Below are 23,682 nucleotides of genomic sequence, written 5' to 3'. Positions count from 1 at the left end.
GGATTATTTCTCAGGTTGCTCAGCTTCTCATATCTCCTGGCAAATTGTGACATTTATAGCTCAATTCTTACTATTTTCTGGTCAATTCCTAGAGTACATAAATATTCCTCACCAATACCAATCCTGATTAAACAAACAGAGAAGCAGATCATTTTTAACAACAGCTTGCAATCTCAATTGTCAGCACACGCAACATTCTCACATGCCTCCTCAGTTCAAAACAAAACAAATTGATATCATACACATTGAGCTAGAAATTAATATCTGTGGATGATTAAAGTAGGGAGATATAGAGAACTAAGATACGTATGAGGCTTTTCATTTGAATTCCATTCGGATTCAGTTGAAAAGAGAAAATATGAAGTTCAACCAAATCAGGCTACACATTACAAATTCAGATATTTCTGGGATTCCAGCTAAAGCTGACAAAACCACTAAAGAAGGCAACTAGCACCACTAGTGAATAGGTTCAGTTGCAACTTGCAACTATAATAATAATGTAGCACATAGTGAAAACCATTAAGAACGTGAAAAAAGAAACACTGTCTTACCTTCAGTATAATGAAACGGAGATCTTTAATAGCAGTACAAAGTACAAACACATTTTAACAAAGAGTGCAATAAAAAAAAGTTCCAATTTTAAGACGAACTAGATTAACTTATAAAAGGCACAAACCTGTCATTGGCTTTCTCTAGCCAAACCTCCATCAATGGAGAAACCTGGTTTGGTGAATAGACAAGATCATGTGGAAGATTGTCAAGTACCTATAATATAAAGTCAGTCAGACGAAAATGCAAGCAACTAAGCAATACAGCACACCCAAAATAATCTGAGAATCTAAACCATGCAGTTTTTGACATAAGAGATGAAAGAACATGTATGCAACACAAGGATGTGTACATGACTACATGCAAGATAAAACTTAGGTAGAGAATGCTTTACATTTTTTATCTCATAAATAAAGGAGTTCAACATTGAAATTTGCTATCTAGTGTCTACAGAAGTTACAAACTTAGAGGGCCTTCTTAAGTAATTGTCAATCATTGCTCAGAATGATAATTTAGTTTCTAATACTGTTTTGAACTAATTCACTAAATTTTGTCAAGTTCCTAAATTTGCGGTCCTATTCAAATAACATATGTCATATCCATTGTATTAAACCAACTTTAAAACAAAAAAGCCATTACTAAAACTGACAGATACAGAAAAGATTCATTTGATTTGATGGATTCCTTTCTGGCCAAAATGATAATAAAATCACTATATTGAGCAACCAAATTTGTCATCTTCTTGTCTGAATTAACTGCATCAATTAAACAATCTAATGACTACTAAAATTTAACAAATCAAGAAAATATATCAGGTAAAAATAAGTAAAACTCAAAAACTTTGCATTTACTTTAATTCAAGGAAAATGAGTACCTCAAGCATTATTACCCAACATGGTTGAGTGTCTCCATGCCCTGTTTCAACAGAAAAGGGAAACCAGACTACAGTTTAAATTTAAGGGTTAATTGTACAGTCAGCAGATAGAAAATACTGCTTTACACACACATAGTAGTACTGTGAAATCCAATAGTATAAATGTTTCAACTAAATATATATAAACAAAAAAAGATATGTATATACATAGATCGTAATGCTGTAATTTTTATAAGTGATAAAGGTCTGATTCACATCAAGAAAAAATACATAAGAAACCACACATATATGCATAATAAAGAACATGCAAATGCACAAAAAAGCTTATATGCTTCAAATAGGACTGAAAAAGATAAATAAAATTGCTATCCAGTTTCTAACTCAGATAACTTTTATTTGGAAACAATAAGTATTGGAAACTGAAGGCCATTAAATAAAGCCTCATGCAGAATTCCATGATTATGGACTAAATGCATGCCAACCTCTCCTCTTTTTCAGAACAAGGGACTTTAGTAAATACACACCTGTGAGATCATAGGTTCAGACCTAGAAGGTCAGGCTTTACTGCACTTTGTTTAATGAACTGATCAAGTGGAACTGATATCGTCAGATACATTGTTCGGGGTTGCTAAAGTCCATGAAGATGAGTGCTAGATACAAAATTGAATAATATTATTAGCTTAAAAAATGGAGAAAATTAAGATCTAAAAAATTGTCTCATGATACTAGGGAAATTGTCTGGTGGCAAATACTGGAGCAACCTGCAAGGCCTGTTCTAACCTCAATCTCTTCAGCTCTTACAAGGAAATTAGCAGAATGTATGTGACAAAAAGCAGTGGTTGGAAAGGAAAATGGCGTGGTGCACTTCTCCTTTGCCAGATCTATCACCTTGAATGATATCTTATATGTTCAACAAGAAGAATTTGGTTTTTGGAGATAGACTGGATAAAGCAAGGAGTAAGAACGGTGAAAGAAACAAATATATTGTAATATCTAATAAGGCATGCTTAAGCTTTCACTTGTAATTTGTAAACGTACAAAAACCCTTTGTTGATGAAGTTGGCTCATTGTCACTGTACGCTTCAGAGTTTTTGGTACATCAACTAGGCCATGTTAACTTCTATAAATTAATGAAAATGGGTAATCATGAATTAATCCAAATTGTGGGGGTAAGGAGTCCAGTTGGTTTCTCTCTACTAGTAAAATCAGCCAAGAAGTGATGAGGACATCACTTTTCGTCACGTGTATTCTCATAAACACAAAAAGGTTGCACCCGTGGCCCTTTGGGTTGTGACTAGTTACCTTCTAGAGCTATTTTCGTCTTTTGTCTTATACTTTATTTTGCCTATATAAATGCTTGTAATCATCTTTTATGAGTTAATGAATATTTTAAAAGCTTTTGTCTATTGAGTGTTTGTTGGTGGATTCCAACGTCGGTGGATTCTGACACCCCGATTGGTGGATTCCACGGGTTTGATTATTTCTCCCTACTTTTTCTTCTCAACTCTACAATCAAGACGTTGTCCTGCATCAGTTTTGGTATCAGAGCAGATCGTTTCCTAGTTTATGGACGCTCTACCGCTTGGATTCTACGCAGTGCCTCATCTTTTCTTCGTCAGATCAATCGCTCCACGAACACCAGATCGCTACTAGATCCGTCGCCCGATAACATTAGGATTTGAATCCGAGTTACGCGAGGAGATCACCCTAAAAGAGGAAAATAATAAATCATTACCATCATCAAATCTCCACGCAAGGAGATAATCACAAGTTAGCTTTATTCAATAGATTTTCTTTCCCCGTTTTAGATTAAAAAAAAAAAGAGAAAAAAAAAGAAAGAGCTCTCTGAAAAAAAAAAGAAAAAAAAATAATTCCGAAATTCAGTTATTTGTTTCATCTTTATCTTTAATTTTGAATTTCAAAAATTTCAAAATTAATTTAGAAGATATTTTTTTTCTTATTTACCTTTCCTTAATTTTAGGAAATTAGTTACTATAATTTTGGAATTAATTTCAATAATTTTGGGGATTAGTTTCCAAAATTTTAGGGATTAGTTTCCACAATTTTAGGGATTAATTTTCATAATTTTTAAAAATTAGTTTTCCTAATCTTGGGGATTAGTTTCCACAATCTTATCTACTTTCCTAACTTAATCCCAACCAACCCAAAACTTACAACCCAATCCAAACCCATTGTCATCTTCCACCGCCCCTGCCGTAGCCCATCTCCACCGCCGCCGCTGCAGCCCCTACACGGTCCTGCCACTGCATCGTCGCTGCCATTCTTACAGCTCCCTGCCACCGCAGCCGCCACCGCTGTCCCTACCACCGCAGCCATCGCCACCGCTGCTGTTGTCAAATTCCGACCACCGTTTTCACGACCATCCTCTACAGTGGACGTGCGACATTCAGTAACATCCGTCATTTCTTTACTGTTATTTGTTAGTCTTAAAATAGCAACTGTCTTTCTATTGGTGTGGATCATAACCATATTGAACCTGTTATTACCTGCTATTGCCTACCTATTTACATTGCTTAATTCATTTGTTTATTTCAACAAGCGTTTGAGCCTAATATTGCCTACCTACTTCTTTTTGTTTGTTACAAAAAAAAAATAATTAATATTAACGGTAGAACTAGCTAGGTTAGAGGGAAAGTCTTGACATATCTACAGTCCCCGTCTCGATCTCGGGAGTTTGTACTACTGGTTTGCAATTTTTCTGCTGAGTCGGGCCGGCTCTTACTGAAAACTTTATAAGTGGCTGTAGGTTATTCTGTTTATTACTCTCTTATTGTTCGCTGTGATCTCTTAACTTGCATATCATCATTTATTTGTTGCATTTATTTCTTTAGTGGTAGAGACACTTTATATGAACCTTTGTAGTGGTAGAAGAGTCTCTCACCCTTCATCCCAGTCTGTTATGGAACCTAATACTATGGAAGATTTTTGTCGATTTTTACAAGAGTCCATTGAAACCATTACGACCAGATTGGACGACTTCAATGCTCATCTATTGAGATGGGTCGTGACCAACATGAGACCAGGAGTGACGTCGGTGCGTCCAACATGGGTGCCACGCGTGCCGCTCCTAATATCGAGACTAATCGACATGCTCCATACTACCCTCACCATGAGAGAGGTCCTGAGAGAGAACCCCACAGGCAAAATTATCGTGAAGATACATTTGACTTTCATAATAGCAGGGGGTTTAGAGGCAATGTCGCCTTTAGAGAATCTCAAAACTATGACAATCAAATTATAAAAAATATTAAGATGGATGCCCCAACTTTTGAGTCGATTAGATCCTGCTGTATTTACTGATTGGCTCTGTGAGATGGACCACTTCTTTGAGTGGTATGATCTACCAGAAAACCGACGCGTTAGATTTGCCCAAATGAAACTAATCGGCTGAGCCAAACTGTTTTGGCAAAATATAGAATTTTTAGTGCGACGAAACCAACCTCCCATAATTCATTGGCATGAAATGAAAGAAAAATATTTGCCACATTTTTATCTTGGTGACCTTTTGGATCAATGGAATAATTTTAAACAAGGAAATAGCCCTGTGAGCGATTATGTCTCCCAATTTGAGGAATATATGTTGAGGTGTAATGTTGTGGAGGATGAGAGGATGACGCCGAGTCATTTTAGTCGTGGCCTTAACGACGACATTCGAAGAGAGTTAGTTTTCCGGGAGGTTACCTCCTTGGACCAAGCATATACTCTTGCGTTGAACTACGAGATGGTTAATAGGCAACAATTGCCTAGGCGACCAATTGGGCGCACCCTCCCAATTACGCACCCTGCTGGCATAAAAGCTCCACCACCATCGATACCTACCAAAACTACCCAAACTGACGCACCTGCCCAACCTGACAAAGGAAAGGGGCCCCTTCATGAAACTACACCTGTTAATGACCCTCGTCGATGCTACAAATGCAGACAAATTGGTCATGTGGCCTCAAACTGTCCTCGAAAAGCCCTGATGACACTATCGGGGACAATGAGCTCGATGAACAAGTTTATGAACCTGACCCTGATGATGTCCAAGATAGTGACGAAGATTGTGTTTATGGAGACCATACTGTTGGTGTCGTTCGTTGCGCTTTGACGCAACCCCGGGAGATCAATGATTAGCGAAGGAATGCAATATTCTACACTTACATTAAATGTGAGACTAAAGATTGCAAAGTTATCATCGACAGTGGGAGTTGTATTAACACCGTCTCTTCTAACGTTATATCTCGCCTGGCGTTAAAGTCTACACCTCATCCGAATCCTTATAAGATATCTTGAGTAAATGATTCTTCCATTGCTATAAATGAGAGATGCCTCGTTCCTATCACTTTCCTTTCTTATAAGGAAGATGTGTGGTGTGACATTGTACCGATGGATGTAGGGCATATCATTTTAGGACGCCCTGGGTTATTTGATCATGATGTAACTATTTTTTGGCGTTCTAACTCGTGCTCTTTCAATTTTGAAGGCAAAAAGATTAAGATAAACCCTATACGCCCTAAAATAAGTAATAAAGATAACAAAAAAAAAGCTCCAAGTAAAAAGGGTTTGCACATAATAAATTCTAAAGAATTTGAAAAAGAAGCAAACCAAGGCTCTATTGTGTTTGCCTTGGTAGCTCGTGAAGTTGGGAGCACTACCCTTACTCCATCATGCAACGAATCTGCTCCTATACTAAATGAGTTTCAAGATGTGTTCCCAGATGATATGCCAGACCAATTGCCTCCTTTACGCGATATCCAACATGCAATTGACTTTGTCCCTGGAGCGTCTCTCCTAAACTTGCCACATTCAATCCTCGTGGTTGTGGATCACTTCTCTAAGATGGCCCATTTTATTCCTTGTGCTAAGACCTTTGATGCATCACAAGTGGCCAAATTGTACTTTGCTCATATCGTCAAGTTATATGGTCTTCCAAAAACTATTGTTTTTGACCGGGATGTTCGCTTTATGAGCTATTTTTGGAAAACCTTATAGCACATGGTTGGCACAAAATTAAAAATTTCTTGTGCCTATCATCCTCAAACCGATGGTCAAACCGAGGTAGCTAATCGTAGTCTTGGAAATCTTTTGCGCTGTCTCGTGGGTAATCACAACAAAAACTAAGATGTCATTCTTCCTATAGCCCAATTTGCATATAATAACTCTATTAACAAGTCTATTGGCATGAGCCCATTTGAAGTTGTTCATGGTTTTAAAGCACGCAAACCTCTAGATCTGTTGCCTATGTCATCTCATTCTAGAGTCTCTGAGTCTGCCGAAGCATTTACACATCATGTTCATTCTTTGCATCAAGAGATCACTAAGCGAATTGAGGCGAGTAATCACCAGTATAAAATACATGGCGACTTGCACAAACGTGCTAAGGAGTTCGATGTTGGAGATCATGTTATGATTCGTCTCAGACCCGAACGATTCCCTTCGGGAGCTATTCGGAAGTTGCATTCCCGTAGTGCAGGACCTTTCCAAGTTCTAAAACGTGTCAGTGCTAACGCTTATGTCATTGATATTCCCCCTGATTATGGCATTAGTTGTACTTTTAATATTGAGGATCTAGCAGTCTACCATCCACCTATGCATATCCCTACCGAACCCTATGCTACATCTACTACCCTTACAGACATCTCTGCTGTGCCACCTACCACTTCTCCTTTCCTATCCACATCACAAGAAAAGATAGACGCTATTTTAGATGATCAAATAACATCTACTGCAGAAAAAGGGGTTCACCGTTTTCTCGTTCGATGGCACGGGCGACCAGAGTTTGATTGTACGTGGATCACTCACGAAGAGTTACAGCAGCTTGACCCTGACATTTTGGAGTACTATCAGAGCCACTCGACTGGGTAGAGTTTCTTCCACCCCAGGAGAGTTGGTAGGGACACCACTTTTCGTCACGTGTATTCTCGTAAGCACAAAAGGGCTGCACCCGTGGCCTTTTGGCTTAACGAGGGTTGTGACTCGTCACCTTCTAGGGTTATTTTCGTCTTTTGTCTTTTACTTTATTTTGCCTATATAAAGGCTTGTAATCATCTTTTATGGGTTAATAAATATTTTGATAGCTTTTGCCTATTGAGTGTTTGTTGGTGAATTCCAACGTCGGTAGATTCTGACACCCCAATTGGTGGATTCCACGGATTTGATTATTTTTCCCTACTTTTTTTTCTCAACTCTACAATCAAAACGTTGTCCTGCATCAAGAAGCCTTAAAGAAGTGCATAGATAGCTCAAGTTGTTGCAGCTAGTTCATTCAGATGTCTATGATGGCTTTGAAGCAAGAGATGGAAAGAGATACTTTGCAGTGTAAATGATTTCTCAACTCTTAAGATATAGCTATATTTATCTATTGAGATCAAGAGATGAAGTCAAGTCACTCCAGTAGGAAGATCAACATTTTTTGACAAGGCAATTTTCTTATTTGATTCCACAAAGTCTTAAGGTCGACTCTTGTGCATGCCACAAGTTCTCAAATGATAGAGGAATTATTATTTGTTTATGCATGGATGATTTCTTAATTTTATATCTTTACAGATTTGATGGAAGATTGCAAGGTAAATACACATTAATGGCAAAGTCTTTTGTCCTTTGTGAGATCATAGATTCAGACCTAGAAGGTTAGGCTTAAGGGTGTAAACAAGCCAAGCTTGAGCGAGCTAAGCCCAGCACGGCTTGGCTCGATAGCATTATTTTCTCAGCTCAAGCTCGGGTCGGCTCATGTCCAGCTCGATAGCTTGATAAGTCATGAGCTTGATCGAGCTAGGCTCCTCCATGTACCCAATCACGCCATGATGTTCGTTGTCGATTGCATCTGGAGCTTGTTGGAGCCCATGGTCCAAAACATGTTGGCCAAAGTCCAGGAAGCGACATGTAAGAAGATGACATAGCGCATCTTCTTGGAGGAGAATTATAGGACCTAATTGAGAAAGAGGACGATCTCAATTAGAATCTGAGCCTGCAAAAGAGGAGATCAGTCTCACCTCAGTTTTGCTAGCATTATCGAAATAATTGTGATCCCCAACTAATGTTGGTAGACCAACCAAACAATCTTGAGGTCTCAAAGAATATGCTTCTTTGCCCCTCTCTGGTAAGGAACTCAGCTATTGTCTTAGAGAAGTCAGAGTCCTTGACATTAATTTGTCTTCATCTTTTTTAATTTCTGAAATTTTGAAGGAAGAAATTGTAGTTGGCAGTACAAAGGAGGAGAAGGTAGAAGATAGTGGCAAAGAAGATGTAGTAGAGAACACTACAGAAAAATGAAGCCAAAGAGATCCAAGACGCTTTCACTGCCGTGCACACTGAGTATGACCACCTACCCCAGTACTTCTTCAGCCTCGACTGTAACTCTCTCAAGCAATTCTCTGCCGACAAGCACATCTTTGATAAGCTCGACAAGGGCAAAAAGCTAACTGAGAGGAAGAACGGCTTCACAACCTTACCCACAAGACATGTGTCACCCTCGTGGAGTCCTTGGATGCGGGGCAACACCTAGTACGCCAGAAGGCAAAATAACGATGGCGATGGGGATTTGGGGGCGAGTCCGTGTTAATGAGAGCGGCGAGATAGGTTTTGGAGTGCGACAGGTGTAGGACTTTAGAAATTAGTTGGATCTAAGTTCCAATGGCTCTTAATAACTCAAACTATATATATATATATATATATATATTAAAGCTAAGCGAGCCTAATCGAACCAAGCCTGAGAAAGCTAGTGCTAGCTCGGCATGGCTCGATAATTCTTTTGATCTTGGCTCGGCTCAACTTATTTAAAGCTCGAGCTGAGCCGCGAGCCTCACGAGCCCACGGATTTTTTTGACAGCCGTAATTTTGCTTAATGAATTGATCAAGTGTAACTGATATTGTCTGATACATTGTTTAGGGTTGCTAAATTCCATGAAGACAATTATTAGCTACAAATTTGAAGATAAATATTAGTTAAAATATTGGAGAAGATTACTAGCTACAAAATTGCATCTCATGATTCCAAGGAAATTGACTAGTAGGTAGCTGGAGCTAACTGCATGTCTGTTCTAACCACATTTAGTTTCTGGACATGACTAAAAAAAGCAGGACTTAGAAAGGTGATACAGTTAGACAAGATTGTAATATCAAATAAAGGTGTTTCAGTGGGAAATGCTTTCTAGTATGCAAGAAGTACAAAAGATTCCAGGGTGATACCTCAGGATGTGATACATTTAGTTAGGGTCTTTTCTTATTGCATTAGTTGTTTATTTTCATTAAAATAAAATTTATATAAGTCGCGTTCGAAAGCAACCGTTCGAACGCAGAAAGAGTTGCATTCGAACACCCTTGCAAATGCCTGTTATCGGGTTCCCAAAAACGAGAACGCAAAATATGCATTCGAACGAGGTCGAGCGCATTCAAACACCTGCATCGTGTTTGCACACACAGAGAACGTCTTTTGTGCGTTCGAATGCCTGCATCACGTTTGCACACACAGAGAACGCCTTTTGTGCGTTTGAACGCGATTGGCGGGAATCTTCTCGAATTAGGGTTAATAATTGTATTTTAGCTTGTTGGCTAGTCTTTATAAAGGTGTGGATGGCAGCCAAAATTATTATGCTATTGGATTATTGATTTATTACCTCCTATCTTCTCTCTATTCTCTCTATTATAATTTCCTTTCTCCTTCACCAACCTACCACCTCTACCATTGGCAAGGTCTCTCCTAACTTCTAATCTCCCTCGTATGTCGAGTCCTCCCTCTTCTTTGGGATCTCGACCACTTCTTCCCCTTCGTCTTTATCAATTAAACAACATCAACCCTCCACCTTCATCTCTATTACCATCCATAACCCTAACATCCACTCCACCTGTCACCACCACCATCATCCACACTAAAGCGTAATTTCGTTCCTGTTGCAGTGCGAATCTGCGAAGGGCGTAAATACAAAAAACATAGATCAGGAAGTTACAGATCGATTCCATTTAGTTTCATGATTTTCTGACTACGGGAGAATATTTGGTGAATATTTTCCCTCGGTTGCGCGGACTGCTTCCTGCAATAAATTCAGATATTGAAGGAATCATTCTGTAACCTATCAGGATGTCACACCATTACTGATTTACAGCGAGATTGAAAAACAAGGCCTATAAATTATGGAAAATATTTGCCATGAATGAACTTGTCATGTTTGATGGCGAGGCTAAATTAGTTGAGTATAGGATCAAGACCAGTGTTTTGAAAGGCAGCCCGTGTTGCAACAAGCACTCCACCACATAGTGCCTAGTCAAAGAGGTCTACCAATTTTAACATATAAAAGATTTAAAATAACCATATATAATATAATATATACTAATATAATATATATAAAATTTATAATGATGCGCTACACCAAATACCAAATAATATGATCACAATTCACAATTATAACACAACCATACTGTGTAACAATATGTTAATATATTAATATGCTCTTCAAGGATATTAGTACTAGGCTATCAAAAATGAACATTACATAGTACAGTGTGTAAAATAGAAGTTGTTCCCTCTTGCTCTCTTTGTCCCATCATATCTCATCACTCTTTTCTTTTTACTAGTGATGAGATAGAGGATGATCAAGTCCTACTCCCTTCACCTTCGGCACCTTTCAAAACACTTGTCAAGACTAGCTTTCTTATTGCTAGAGATCTACAAGAAATGAAAACTACAAGCCATAGTGAAATGAAGCATTTGAAACACACCTCAAGCACCAGATAAAATGAATGAGCTACCAATGAAGCAATCAACTTCACTGTACATGAGAGGAAGGGTAGTTCTTTCCAGATCTTTGTAAATAGCAAAGAATTACATTCTTTTGATACTATAAATATTTGCAAAAAAGAAAAGATCAAAAATGAAATGGATTAAAAGAATGATAAATAAACAGAACTAGTTAACTGGTAAAATTCTCACAAGCATAACCACAGTAAGATAACATATAATGATAAAAGTTTGCACAAAAATTGATAGCAACTCATAAATTGTTATTGAAGTTAACAAATTGAACAAAAAAATGATTTAACACATAAAGCAGAACAAATCAAAATAATTTGTGACTAAGATAACTTAAAACATAACGAGCTAGCAGTGCAATAAATTTTTATTGGCTTACCCCATCCACTTTTATCAGTTGCATCACGGCATTCCACTTTAAATCTTGACAAATGACTCTGCACTTCACCAACAGTTTCTAGCTGCTTCTGGGCAAGTGATGGACTGATTTCTACAGAGCTAATAAGTTCGGGTGAACAAAACTTTAGGACACATTCTTCAGGGAGGGAAAGGAAATAGCTTTAAAAAGAAATTTCATTTTAAGTCTTCTACCAACCCCTCTATTTAGGTAATTATTTGTGTTGTTTTGAGATAATTTAGTCATCTAGGTCTGTAGGTCAAAAGTAAAGATTGTTGCATATTTATAAAACTGCTCTACCAGGACAAAGGGCACCATGCCTCGAATTTTAACTTCTAAAAGGAAGCCAATCACTATTAAGGATTTGTTATGATAAATTTGCAAACAATATGTAGGGGTGTCAATCTGGCTCACGAGCCGCTTGTGCTCAGCCTATTTTGATCTTGGCTTTGTAAAACTCTTAACTATTATCTTAAAATTATAAGGAATCCTTTGGAAGTGAGTCATCTCGAGTCAAATAGAGCCAGCTCAGTAATTGCAGCGAAAGTTTCGCACGTTAAGGATTATAATAGACTTGCACATGCAAGGGCTAGGTGAGCTCAATACTTACTGGTGTTGTTGAGAAGTCGGGGTATTGTCTTATTATTCTTCATTTTGACGATTCCCAAATTTTCCCGCTTTGTAGCAACAGTGAATTGACTTTCTAGCCTCCCATGCCAAATTGATGATAGATCATTTGGCATGAGGGGGTGTGGGTGTGTCACACATTGTTCAGACAGTGTTGATCTCTAGTTGGTAAGCCTTGATCTTCTAGCAAGACAATACAGCTAAATGCATCAAAAACCTTATTATGGAAGTTTGTATTATATAAATTTTTAGCAACACTTGCTAAATAGGGATTTTGGGAAAAAAAACTGTTTTGTATTCCATTGATGATATTGTATTCTTTGTGGCTTCTTCCAATTTAATCTGCCTTTGCGTAAACAAAAAAGAAAGTATGGACAAAAGAAGAGATTTCAACTAAGCTGGCCCTCCTAAATATTTATTTTACGTGATTAATATATTTCTAAACTTAAATATGAGATTAGGTGTGTTTAGAAACCGCTGACTCAATCAACGACTTCCAATATATGAAAATTTCGAGTCCTCTAAAATAATTGCCAAGTGTAAAGGAGTATTTCTATATAGTATTTGGAATTGCTGAACCAGAAAGCAAGTTATATAGAAATTTCTTCCTAAAAATAGCAATTTTTTTAAAGAATTTAAAATTTTCATATAAGTCGTGACCTAGTCAATGACTTATATTTGGAAGTTGTTGAGTGGTTCAACGGTTTCCAAACACAACTAATCTCATATTAAAGTTTTAAAATAAATTAGATGTGTAAAAAAAATAGGAGCAGACTTAAAATAGTCAAAAACTCACAAAAGAATACTGATGATAAAGGGTACATTTGTAAAATTTCACAAATTGGAATAATAGGGCTTTCGCCTTCTGAGAATAAAATAATATTTGATAATGTTTACTAAACCTCGCTTCATATTGTCACATAATTCATAAATAGACAATCACTCTCAGAGCAAGTTTAGATCCGACACATTCAATCATAAAGAAAATTTAGTTTTCAAATATCAAGACAGAACGCAAAATGATCGAATTATCTTATGAAGAAAGTTCTAAAGATATAGATTATGAAGATAATCTCGAGACAAGATTTGCGCAACGGAAGCGAATGATAGGAATTATATTTTTATTTATTTTTTTTAATTTTGAATGTATTTTCATCTAAAAAATTAGATTTAATTTTAAAATGTCCAATTTTATTAAAACTACTAAAAATCTAGGAGTATTAATTATTAGTTTATTTAAAGATAAGTTTGTTAATATTTGATTGTTTTTTAAGTTAAAAGAGTCTTAGTTTAGTTATATATTATATTATAAAAAATTTGAACAGGATCAATTTGTGATTTGATATAATCTCCTCATCTCTATATATAAAAGTGATGGGACTTCTGAAGAAAAGAAGAAAAAATGATGAATATTTGAGAAATAATATTATTGTGGAGGATTCCACATTTATATGAAAAAGTGAAAAGTTTTCAACATCACAAAAGTAATGGGAACAAAATACACACATTATACATAGTACTATAGTGTAATGAGTATCATAAAGAGTAAGAAATAATAATAAGAACCAAAACATTAGCATATAACACCATCATCACTAAGTAGATTCATATTTATCATTCACATTTTACATCAGCTCTTTAGCTAATTATTTTATCTAACAGTTTCCCTCATCAACACTGAACAAATGTGTAAAGCACCTTAAAACAGACATGAGTGAAATGGTAGTATACCAAAAGAACATTAAAGCAAATAAGTATGGTACTTACATGTAAATCATATTATTGTAGACTTTCGGTGGTGCATTCAACATCATGTAATCTAGAATACACTTTGCACATGTTCCCGAACCACCCCCAATTTCATATATCTGATCCAACATATATAAAAATTTATATGGTTGTTAGAAAGTAAAGGTAGAGTAGAATATATAAATAGAATAAACTACTATGAAAATTTAGAAAAAAAAAAAGAAAAGAGTGAAACAAACCCAAGTAGCAATTTGAGCCTTAGAGTGGAAGGATTAAGGTGTTAAATCAACCAACTTATTAGTGCCTTGAATAACAAGAACATATGTTGTCTCCAAATTCAAACTTCTCAATCCAAGTTCCCAACTACATTTATTATAGAATCTTGTCAGGGACTAGAATAGTTAAATTGCCTCTTTACCCTGCATTTTCATGCAGTCCTATTATATCTGAGAAATAGACATTTTCTGTCTGAATGATAATTGCCTATCCCAACATAAAAGTACCAGGATAAGTTTGTTGGCCTTGGTTATTCTGATGAACACTTGTATAAGAAGTTAAGTGCCAATTTGGTCCTGCCTACAATATTCAACCTTCTTAGTCAAATGAAAGCACATAAAGTTTTGTAAAATTGCAACTAACTGGATGATATTTTAATGTTCTACAAATATCACTAGATTATATCATGATCTTCCATGAAAATTTTGATGTTTGAATAGTATGAGTGCATCAAACTAATATATACCTTTTCTATTTACTTCAAAAGTGAATGAATAACAGTGCTTAAGCTTAAGTATTAGTGGACCTAAGGTAATAATACAATAATTAAAAGGACCTATCAAATACTTGTGGACAAAAACAGAAAGTGAAACAGAAACTAAAATCAAGTTCCCAAAACCTGGGAATAACTTAGATCAACATATAAAGAAACTGCTGATATCCTTCCATGATGCCTTCACAACTTAGCTTATGGTAATTATCTATTGAAATATATCATTACATTAAAAAGTTATATAACATAGATTGTTATTCTTATGCTTACATTTATAAAAAATTAAACTAAGTAATCGCTAATTTCCACTCTCGATGGCTGTCCCTAAATTGCACTATGCAGATCACCTGTACCATGCTTCATCCAACATCTGGTAACACAGCTCTTATTCACTTGTACCATGCTTCATCCTCAACTTGACACAAGAATCGATGTAGTTAGAAGTTAAACATTTAGTGATTCATAATGAGCACTATGAATAGTTTATTACTTTATTTGATAAGTTCGTGTTGAGGCATGCTCATAGGTACTGCAGTGGTAATGATAGTGCTAGAGCAAAGAGAGATTGTACCTTCAATGGGATTGAAAAGTTGGCTGTCCGCATTATTGCTTCCGCTATAGCATAAGCATACCATGGCTATGAAGAAAATGTCAGAAATTAGCTACATATTTTAGCACCTTACCCTCAGAAGGGTAAGTCTTTTACAAGATTTTGAAAGGTAAAAAAGGACTATTTCAGTTATTACAAACATAATTAAGCATAACATCTGTGGACGTAAAGTACTTCCAAGTTCGAGAACTGAAAAATATAATAGAATGAATGAAACCTAACATGCAGATTTAATCCAAGTGGTAGGACCTGAAATTTCAGAGCTCTCCTTAATCACTTTCTCCTGTAACAGCTAGGTTGCACCACAGTTCCAATCTTGGCAAAGTGCGAGAAGAGCTAATGTTAATCTTATTACTAGTGCTATGTTAAGAACTTTATTATGGATGTTATTATCAAGGATTTCCTTATTGTGACATGCCAAACCACCACAAGTTAGCATGTCTTGAAATAAGTATATAAGCTTTACGATCAGAAGGTTCAACCCATGTATCAAGTGTCAATGAGGAAGACAGCTGCCATGAGACAAATTGACACAAGTATAACCTGCATGGTATTAAGTAAAGTTCTTCCATCCACAAGAGTGAACCTTACTAGAACAATAATGAGCACAAATACTAAAACTAGCTAGAATGGAGAGAAAACCATTTTCACCAAAATTCATTCATGCAGCACTTTCTCTCCCCTTTCATCCTTTTTTCCTTTCATTTTTTTTCTTTTCTTGTCTCTTCTTCCCTTCTCCCCCCTCAACCTTCCTACCCTAATGCCACCTCACCGCACAAACAACAACAAGAAACAAATCATGTCCCTACCCACCTCTCTCCTCCCATCCATCCACCTCAGCCTCCTCTCTACCTCCTACTCTCAATCTCCTTAGCCTCTTCTCTCTCCTCCTCCCTTTCCCTTCAGCAATCTATAGCCCCTTGGCTAGGAATAGCATCGGTCGTAGTGGAGCAGGCTGAATTATAGGAGTTTGGGTCAGAGAATTGGTTGATTCAGACCAAAGATAATCAGTCATGGCTTTGCTAGTCAGGTCCGCCGCAAGCACACCCTGCCTGACTTGTAGTTGGGCATGGTAATGGACAAAGCTGAGGCCCAAAACTAGCTCAATAATTCAGCTCAGGTCTTGGATGGTCATCTCTAGTTTCAACTACTCTCCACATCAGGATATTCGCGGACTTTTTTCTTCAAAGGTTGTGATATGGACAATTCCATAAGACTATGTTGTGCACTCTTGGGTTTCTTAAGTTTCTTATATTACTTTGGAAGCAAGCATATAAAGTATTACAATATACCCTACTTTTTCACTATTATTCTATATTGTATTCTTCTCTTTTTCTATTCCATAGCATCCTACTGCGGCACATTGGCAAAACTCGCTTCCTCCTCTCTGTTGGATCATTAATAAAGAATCATCAACATCGACTAGTTACCAAACGAAAAATGGGTACCAATAATGTCCAAGTCATAAGAAGAATAAAATCTTTCCACTTAACAACATACAAAGAGCATACCTTAAAAAGCTCCACTGGAGTGAACCAAGCAATATCATGCTTCTTGTACAGCTTATCAAGATATTGCATGTAGGCATTCCTCCCTGTATGACGAGAATGTCCACATAAGTAAAAGGGAAGTCATCAGACTCATAATGTGAAAGGTCTTAGTGTCTGATAAATTTAAGCTTGTAGCTTCCAAAAATATTTACAAAAGACAAGATATATTACATTTTCCTTGCAACTAAGCTTGTTGCACATGAAAGACGCATAATTTCTGTACAGTCAAAAAGATCTTTCTGAGTAAAACAAAGAGAACATATCAAAGTCCATGATACAAACAGCAAAGAGGAAAAAGATTGAGTTATGATGAAAAAGAATCATTTATCTTAAGAGTAAAGGTAAAACAATCCGAAAATAAGGGTCTAACTTAGTTCCGCCAATTAAGTATCTAGAAGAACTGAAATTCACTCAAATGGAAAATATATCAGTCTTTCTACTATATAGCCAAATATTGTAAACCTAACTAGGAACTTCTAGACCCTCTCATGATATTTATCAACAGCTAAGGGAGATTACAACTTCATGATTATAAGTTAATAATATTGAAGTATAAACCAGAAATAAATGAACCAACAGAGCGCAAGGCCTGATAGTACACAACACAACATAGCAATCAACATTTATCTAAATGAGAAGACCAAAATTTTGACATGTCCAATTAAGCTAGCGATTTGTCCAACAGGAAACTATTGGGAGAACAAGCACTATTTACCATGTGCGACATAGTATGTAAGGCTTCATGCAAGGCAAATAATTCTCCCTTCTAGTTCTCATGGTACCAAAATAGCAATATATGAAATATAAATACTTTTCCTATTTGTAGATCCAGCAGACACCACCCACTTTGATTGCTTCAACTTCCATCTTCTCTATTTCTTGAACAGAATCTTCATTTAATCTTCTACTATCATAGATCCAGGCACTAGCAGTTGGTGCCCTTCTCAGCTTTTATAAGGGATATGTACTTGATTCTAGAGAAAGTTATGTTGATGGTACAGCAATTGTTAGCCATCGACACAATATATGACAATATGGGAGGCACGGGGAGGCACACCCTATGCCAAATACTGTCTTAGGCATATTGTCAAAATAGGTCTATACAAGTGAACACTGGATCAACACGAATCAATACAATTTGGCATGGATCAAAACGGAGTGGTTATAGCCTATTGTGATCCAAAGTAAATGTTAAAAGTAGAAATTTTGATAGTTTCAGCCTTAACCAATGAGTTTCAACTTTAGTTTTCATTAAATTTCGACCATTACTATTCCGTCTCGGGTGAAACTTCAAACCATGAGGAAGACCCTATATAGAGTTTAATGGTAATTATTGGGATAAAAAAAGTTTTAGTAGTAACTTCTTATTTGCAGCACTACTCCTTACCACTTTGATAGTAAGTATTAAGGGACCTTTATCTGTGTTTGGTTTCCAAATTAGGCAGACCAATAGAGTAGTAATAAAATGGCTAGATGTTCATAAGAAATGTTCTCTATGTGGCCCTCCAGGACTATGTATAAACAACTGAGAAACAACAAACTACATGGCCCTTGTACGTCAAACTAGAACAAACAAAGTAAATAGGTCTTACTGTCTTAGTAAAGAGATTGGATAGGTTCAAACTCAAGATCTCATAAATATCTTGCTTCAATGCCTTAGGGAATATTTCTAACAAAATCTCATGCAATGTCTCAAGGGAAGCTATCAGACCTAAGACAAGCCTCAATGATACAACTGAATAACATAAATAGCCATATGTTGTTGTTCGTCTCTCAACACTTCCATGAAATCCTCTTAGTCACCCCACCCAATGTCCACTATCAAATCCTTTAACAAAGTCAGCCAGAAAACTAGAGGATTCATCTTGTTAGAAAAGATCTACCCAAAAGTACTTTGCAATCAAGAACTTTGCTATCTTTGCACCACAAAAGTATCAAGCCATAACAAGATGAGTCTCATCCCTAAAACTAAACCTAGATACTACATAGTTTCTTGGACAATCCACAAGCCATCCACAGATATTTACAAGTTAAGCCCTTAACACAATCCATCATAAACTTCGGAGACCATTACACCAAAACCATATAACATTCTGCATAATTTTGATTTTTGATAACCTATACTCATAATCCACTTCATTAATGCTCAGCCTTTGATGCGACCACAAAGCAATAAGCTTCCCAACACAGTTTTCTGAACATTTGTTTGAACCATTACCTAATATGGTGCTTGACAACTATTACGAAAAGGGATCATGGCCCCCGACTCCCTGAGTTGGTAGTTTGTCTCTAGTGATTTAGGTCCTCTCCACTATGCTATGTATTATGGCCACCTTTGGAAGATGTACAAGTTCATTTTGGATGGCATACTAAGCCAAAATCAACTAGTATTATAGTTCTTTAAACTATGCCATGTACCTTATATGGTATTTAGAGGGTTGGTACATCTACTTTGTCCAAGTTCATTTTGGGTGTCATACTAAGCCAAAATTAACTACTATTATAGTTCTTTAAACTATGGCATGTACCCTATATGGTATCTAGAGGGTTGGTACATCTACTTTGTCCAAGTTCATGGGTGTCGTACCAAGCCAAAATCAACTACTAGTAGTTCTTTAAAGTTTAAACTATGGTATGTATCTTACGGTATTTAGAGGGTTGGTACATCTTACATTTATAGATTATTTTTGCTTCTCTTAAAGCCTACGATGGATATTATTTTTGTGAAAGATTATTCTTTCTTAAACTATTGGTATTTTCTTGCTTGTACTATATTCTTTCATATCTTTCGAAAATATAGTGCTATAATATGAATACTGTAGATTTTAAAAGCACGCTTTATGCCCACATCATCTGCTATGCTGGGCATCATCCGCTGAGCACAAAGGTAAACCACACTAGCCATCATATAGCAAACACTATTTAACGCACTGGACTTAACATCTAAGGGTTGCACATTATGTTATCTATCATCTATCCAATTGTAGTATAAAAGAGGCAAAACCAAGTGGCATGTTAAGATTAGCTATGCATTTTTGGTCCATTACCTAAGCTTAAGCTTTTCTGTGAGTTGGCTATCTAAAAAGATTCACTTCAACAAATAAAATAAAAAAAACACGAGTTTTATAGAAACAATTTCGTAATATTCACAAGTGTTTTGAAGTTACGTTTCAACATGCTTTTTATTATTCCTGCTATAGTTGTAAATTAGAATCCACAATTTAAGACAAAAGAACATTTGGTTCCAGAGAGACTTGATTATATATAACGATAGCCGTGCCACAAGCACAGACTGTGCCAACCACCGGTCGTGCCATAAGAGAAGAGAAAAAAATAAGGGATACTCACCTTCACCTTTGCAGTCGCCATCGTCATTGCTCGCCGATCACCGCTCACCGTCGCTTGCCCTAGCCCGAGAGAAAAGAGATGAAGAGAGAGAGAGAGGGAGGGGTTAAAACTTAAGTTGCGGATATGGATAAGGATTCGGATTCGGAACCGAATCTGAATTTGGATCCGCAACTTAAGTTTTAACCCCTCTCGATCTCTTCTCGATCGGGCTAGGGCATTCGATGAAGCAACAGCAACGGCGATAGGCAAAGGATAGCTCAACGACGAGATCGATGGTGAGAGGCAAAGCTATTAGAAGGGGTGTCATGCACAGCACCCTTCATGCCACATGCCGATACGCCACCAGCACAGCAAGTGCTGACCGACAAGCCCCGTGCCAGTCGGCACGGCCATCCATGATTATATTAACATATTCTCCATACTACAAACGAAATACCATACAAATATGATGCTTCTACAAACCCCTTTCTCTTTTTCTTTGAAAGCTATGATAATTTATATACTTATTGAAGCTAATGAATGAGGCATATCAGATATTTCTACATTTTCTTTTCTCCTTCTAAAGGTTTGAAGTTTCAGTTTTGGTTTTTGTTTCGGTTGTTGAAAAAAATGAAACTCGGTGTTTTGGCAGGTTTGGCTCTAGTTTTGACAGTTTCAGCTTCAGCCTCTTTTTAAGATATGAAAATAAATAAAAAATTAAAAAAAGGAAAAAGGAGAAAGTAGAAAGTAAAAAGTAATTTTGAAAGATTAACAAAAGTTATGAATATAGATATTATCATTTAGAATAATGAAGTACCACTCAAATTAAATAAGACTTTCAGCATATCATGCAAAACTAGAGGTTGATACCAAAAAGAAATTGCAAGAATAATTAAATAAATTGTAGCTCACTGCCCACTTGACTTTACCTTTTTAGCCAAAACTAGAGGTTGATGCCAAAAAGAAATTGCAAGAATAATTTGATACATTGTAGCTCACTGCCCACTTGACGTTACCTTTTTTAGCCAAATTCTAGTCATATATAAATAATTTTTCATCTATATCTAATTTGATTATGAAATAGATACCTCAAAATTAAAAATCCAACCTTATAACATAAATTGGATCTGGAATTACTGTATTTTGCTACTTTTAACAGTTTCGGCATAAAATTGGCCACCAAAACCACTAAAATCAGAAAGTGAAGCTGCTGAAACCATGATTGAACCCACTGAAACTGGCTGATTGGCAGCTTGCAATTTTCAGGTTGGTTTTTGACCTTTCATGACAAAAACCAATCCATTTGGTTTTGGCCAAAACTCAAAAACATGCTCCTTCTAACACTATATTGTCCCTATAGTTTCTTTTTGTGTTGTATGAATCTATGTGATTCAATCATCAACCATGTGGTGTTCTTTTGCACATATCCTACTGCAACATATTGAGCCAATCAGTACTAATCACTAAACTAATGACAAAATTTAAATTATATTATTGTACATATATATAATGTTCTTATCTCCAAACTTGAAAAAACTATACAATCATGTGGAACATGCTATTCTATATTTTCATATAGAGACAAGTTGATATGTGTTAAAATATAAAATATAAAAATCACTGTTCTATAATAGCTTAAGTATCTAAATTTGTTGGTGAGTAAACATAGTATCAGAGCAAAATTCATAAATTCGAATCCTACTAGCCCCTTTGTCATTTAAAAATATACATATAAAACATAGAATGGCATAGTGATTCTTGTCAACCAGCTTTGCTCAAAATCGCAAAATAAAGATCATTACTCTTCCAAGTTTCAATTTCAAATTTGTTATATAATAATTTATAAATCGCCTAAAAGTGGTTTATATAGAAACAATGGTAAAAAAAATTCATTGTCTGAGACAATAATTTTTCTAACAATTTTTCAGTATATTAAAAAGTTAATTAATCCACTAAAATCACTGTCTAAGACAGCAATTTCACTGTTGTACTAATTTGGAAAATAGTTTAAACAGTGACGTACTTTAGGAAATATTTTTTACTGTAGCAATATTTTGGTCAAAAACTACCTATTTAAGTCTATTTCTTGGGCTTATCAAAATGTTCAAAATGTTATAAGCAATGAACCGGAGTGTTAGCATATAAGATATATAACAGACCGTCCTTTGCTGGCCTAAGCTTTCAAAACAAGAAATCCGAAGTCCTTTGCATGAACATCAAGCAAATTGAGGGCAGAAAATGCAGCAAGCGTCTATTCTTGCAAGGATTAGTAAAGGTGAGGGAACAAATATAATGAATAATGCATGTTATGAAAACCAGGTAAACCTAATGGTAGTCTAGACTCGTAATTTTGAAGATCTAACCATATGAGCACAAAAGCTACAAGGATCAAGAAAAAGGTTTGCACCTTCGAGCTGATTGAACCGGATGCTTCTCTCAAGCATCCCAACGGGTCCTGACAACTTCGAGAAGTAACCATGATTTGGATCGTACAATGCAGAACGAATAAAGTCACGAACCTGCAATAGATCAAAGATTCGATATAAGCAAAGATTGCGCTCACAGCCAGGTATACACGACGAGTGCTAGAGTTAAAAACTCACAAGAATTGGTTTATCGCCCACAATGTCCGTGGAGAAGAAGCTTAGAGGAATCCACCTCGAGTGCTCCCAATGGAGAACTATGCAAAGAAAAATGTTATAGAAAATAAACTAGAGATAAAGAGATATGGAGAGGTAGCGAGAGAAGATTGAGGTCTGTACGTTTGACTGCTCGGAAGCGTAACGCCATTCGTACGAAGTGTTTAGCTCTGTGAGGGTGCGGCGCGCAGAAGGCTACCGGCGAGAGGTCGGCGAGAGGTCGGGATCATATTAGGTCGGTTTATCGCAATCTAACGGGCCTGAGTTCGCCTAGGTCAGGCCCAAGTAATAACAGAGGCCCATGCCAAACTATCTATCCTTCATATGAGCCATGACTCATGACACTCCTCCATTCTCCTACGATTTATTATGATATTTCTTAATTTAATATTATTTTTATAAATAATGGTTTTAAAGTATCACCAAATAGGATGGTTTGGTTGAGTAGGATGCCTAAGTGTAATGATTAAGCACACTAAAAATGCTTAAGAGTTAACCGACTCTAAAGTCACTTATGCCTTTTGATCTTGTTTAGATGGACAGATTAGGAGAAAAGATAAGAGAAAAAAAATAAGAGGAGATAAATATTTTCTCTTATTTAGATAAAAAATTTAGGAGTTAAATACGGAAGAGAGAGAAAAAAAAACATCTAATAGTCATATTGTTTTTTCTCTCCAAAAGTAGAGATAAAAGAAGAGAAAAACAAAAATTCTCCCTTTTTTCATTATCTCTCTGTGTGGTATATCGAAACAAAAGAAGAGAAAATTATTTTCTTTTGCCTTTTCTTCTCTTTTTTTTATCTTTTTTTGGTTTTTCGCATGAAAAACCCATCCAGTTTTCATT

At 36.2% G+C, this 23,682-nt stretch overlaps 1 protein-coding gene across 2 annotated transcripts in view; it reads right to left on the bottom strand.

Annotated features, from left to right (window-relative positions):
• LOC140792708 (protein arginine methyltransferase NDUFAF7 homolog, mitochondrial) overlaps positions 1-23,132 on the bottom strand; it is a 48,770-nt gene extending 25,638 nt beyond the window's left edge. The window contains exons 1-10 of one of the 2 annotated variants that reach the window (XM_073143865.1): positions 22,963-23,053; positions 22,804-22,880; positions 22,608-22,719; positions 17,045-17,090; positions 16,835-16,917; positions 15,285-15,350; positions 13,963-14,063; positions 11,551-11,669; positions 1,424-1,464; positions 677-765 (exon numbers count right to left, since the gene is read on the bottom strand). In XM_073143865.1, coding sequence (XP_072999966.1) covers positions 677-765; positions 1,424-1,464; positions 11,551-11,669; positions 13,963-14,063; positions 15,285-15,350; positions 16,835-16,903 — 485 coding nt within the window. In that variant the 5' untranslated portion in view covers positions 16,904-16,917; positions 17,045-17,090; positions 22,608-22,719; positions 22,804-22,880; positions 22,963-23,053. Of the gene's footprint in view, positions 1-676; positions 766-1,423; positions 1,465-11,550; positions 11,670-13,962; positions 14,064-15,284; positions 15,351-16,834; positions 16,918-17,044; positions 17,091-22,607; positions 22,720-22,803; positions 22,881-22,962 lie in introns of both variants that reach the window. The other variant, XM_073143864.1, reaches the window with a different exon arrangement.
• Positions 23,133-23,682: the final 550 nt, after the last annotated feature.

The sequence above is a fragment of the Typha latifolia genome, chromosome 7, assembly GCF_019914945.1.
Source record: "Typha latifolia isolate L0001 chromosome 7, TyphaL0001v2, whole genome shotgun sequence".
Taxonomy (NCBI): domain Eukaryota; kingdom Viridiplantae; phylum Streptophyta; class Magnoliopsida; order Poales; family Typhaceae; genus Typha; species Typha latifolia.
The sequence above is the reverse complement of the archived record's forward strand: the minus strand, read 5'-3'. Positions and strand labels throughout refer to the sequence as shown.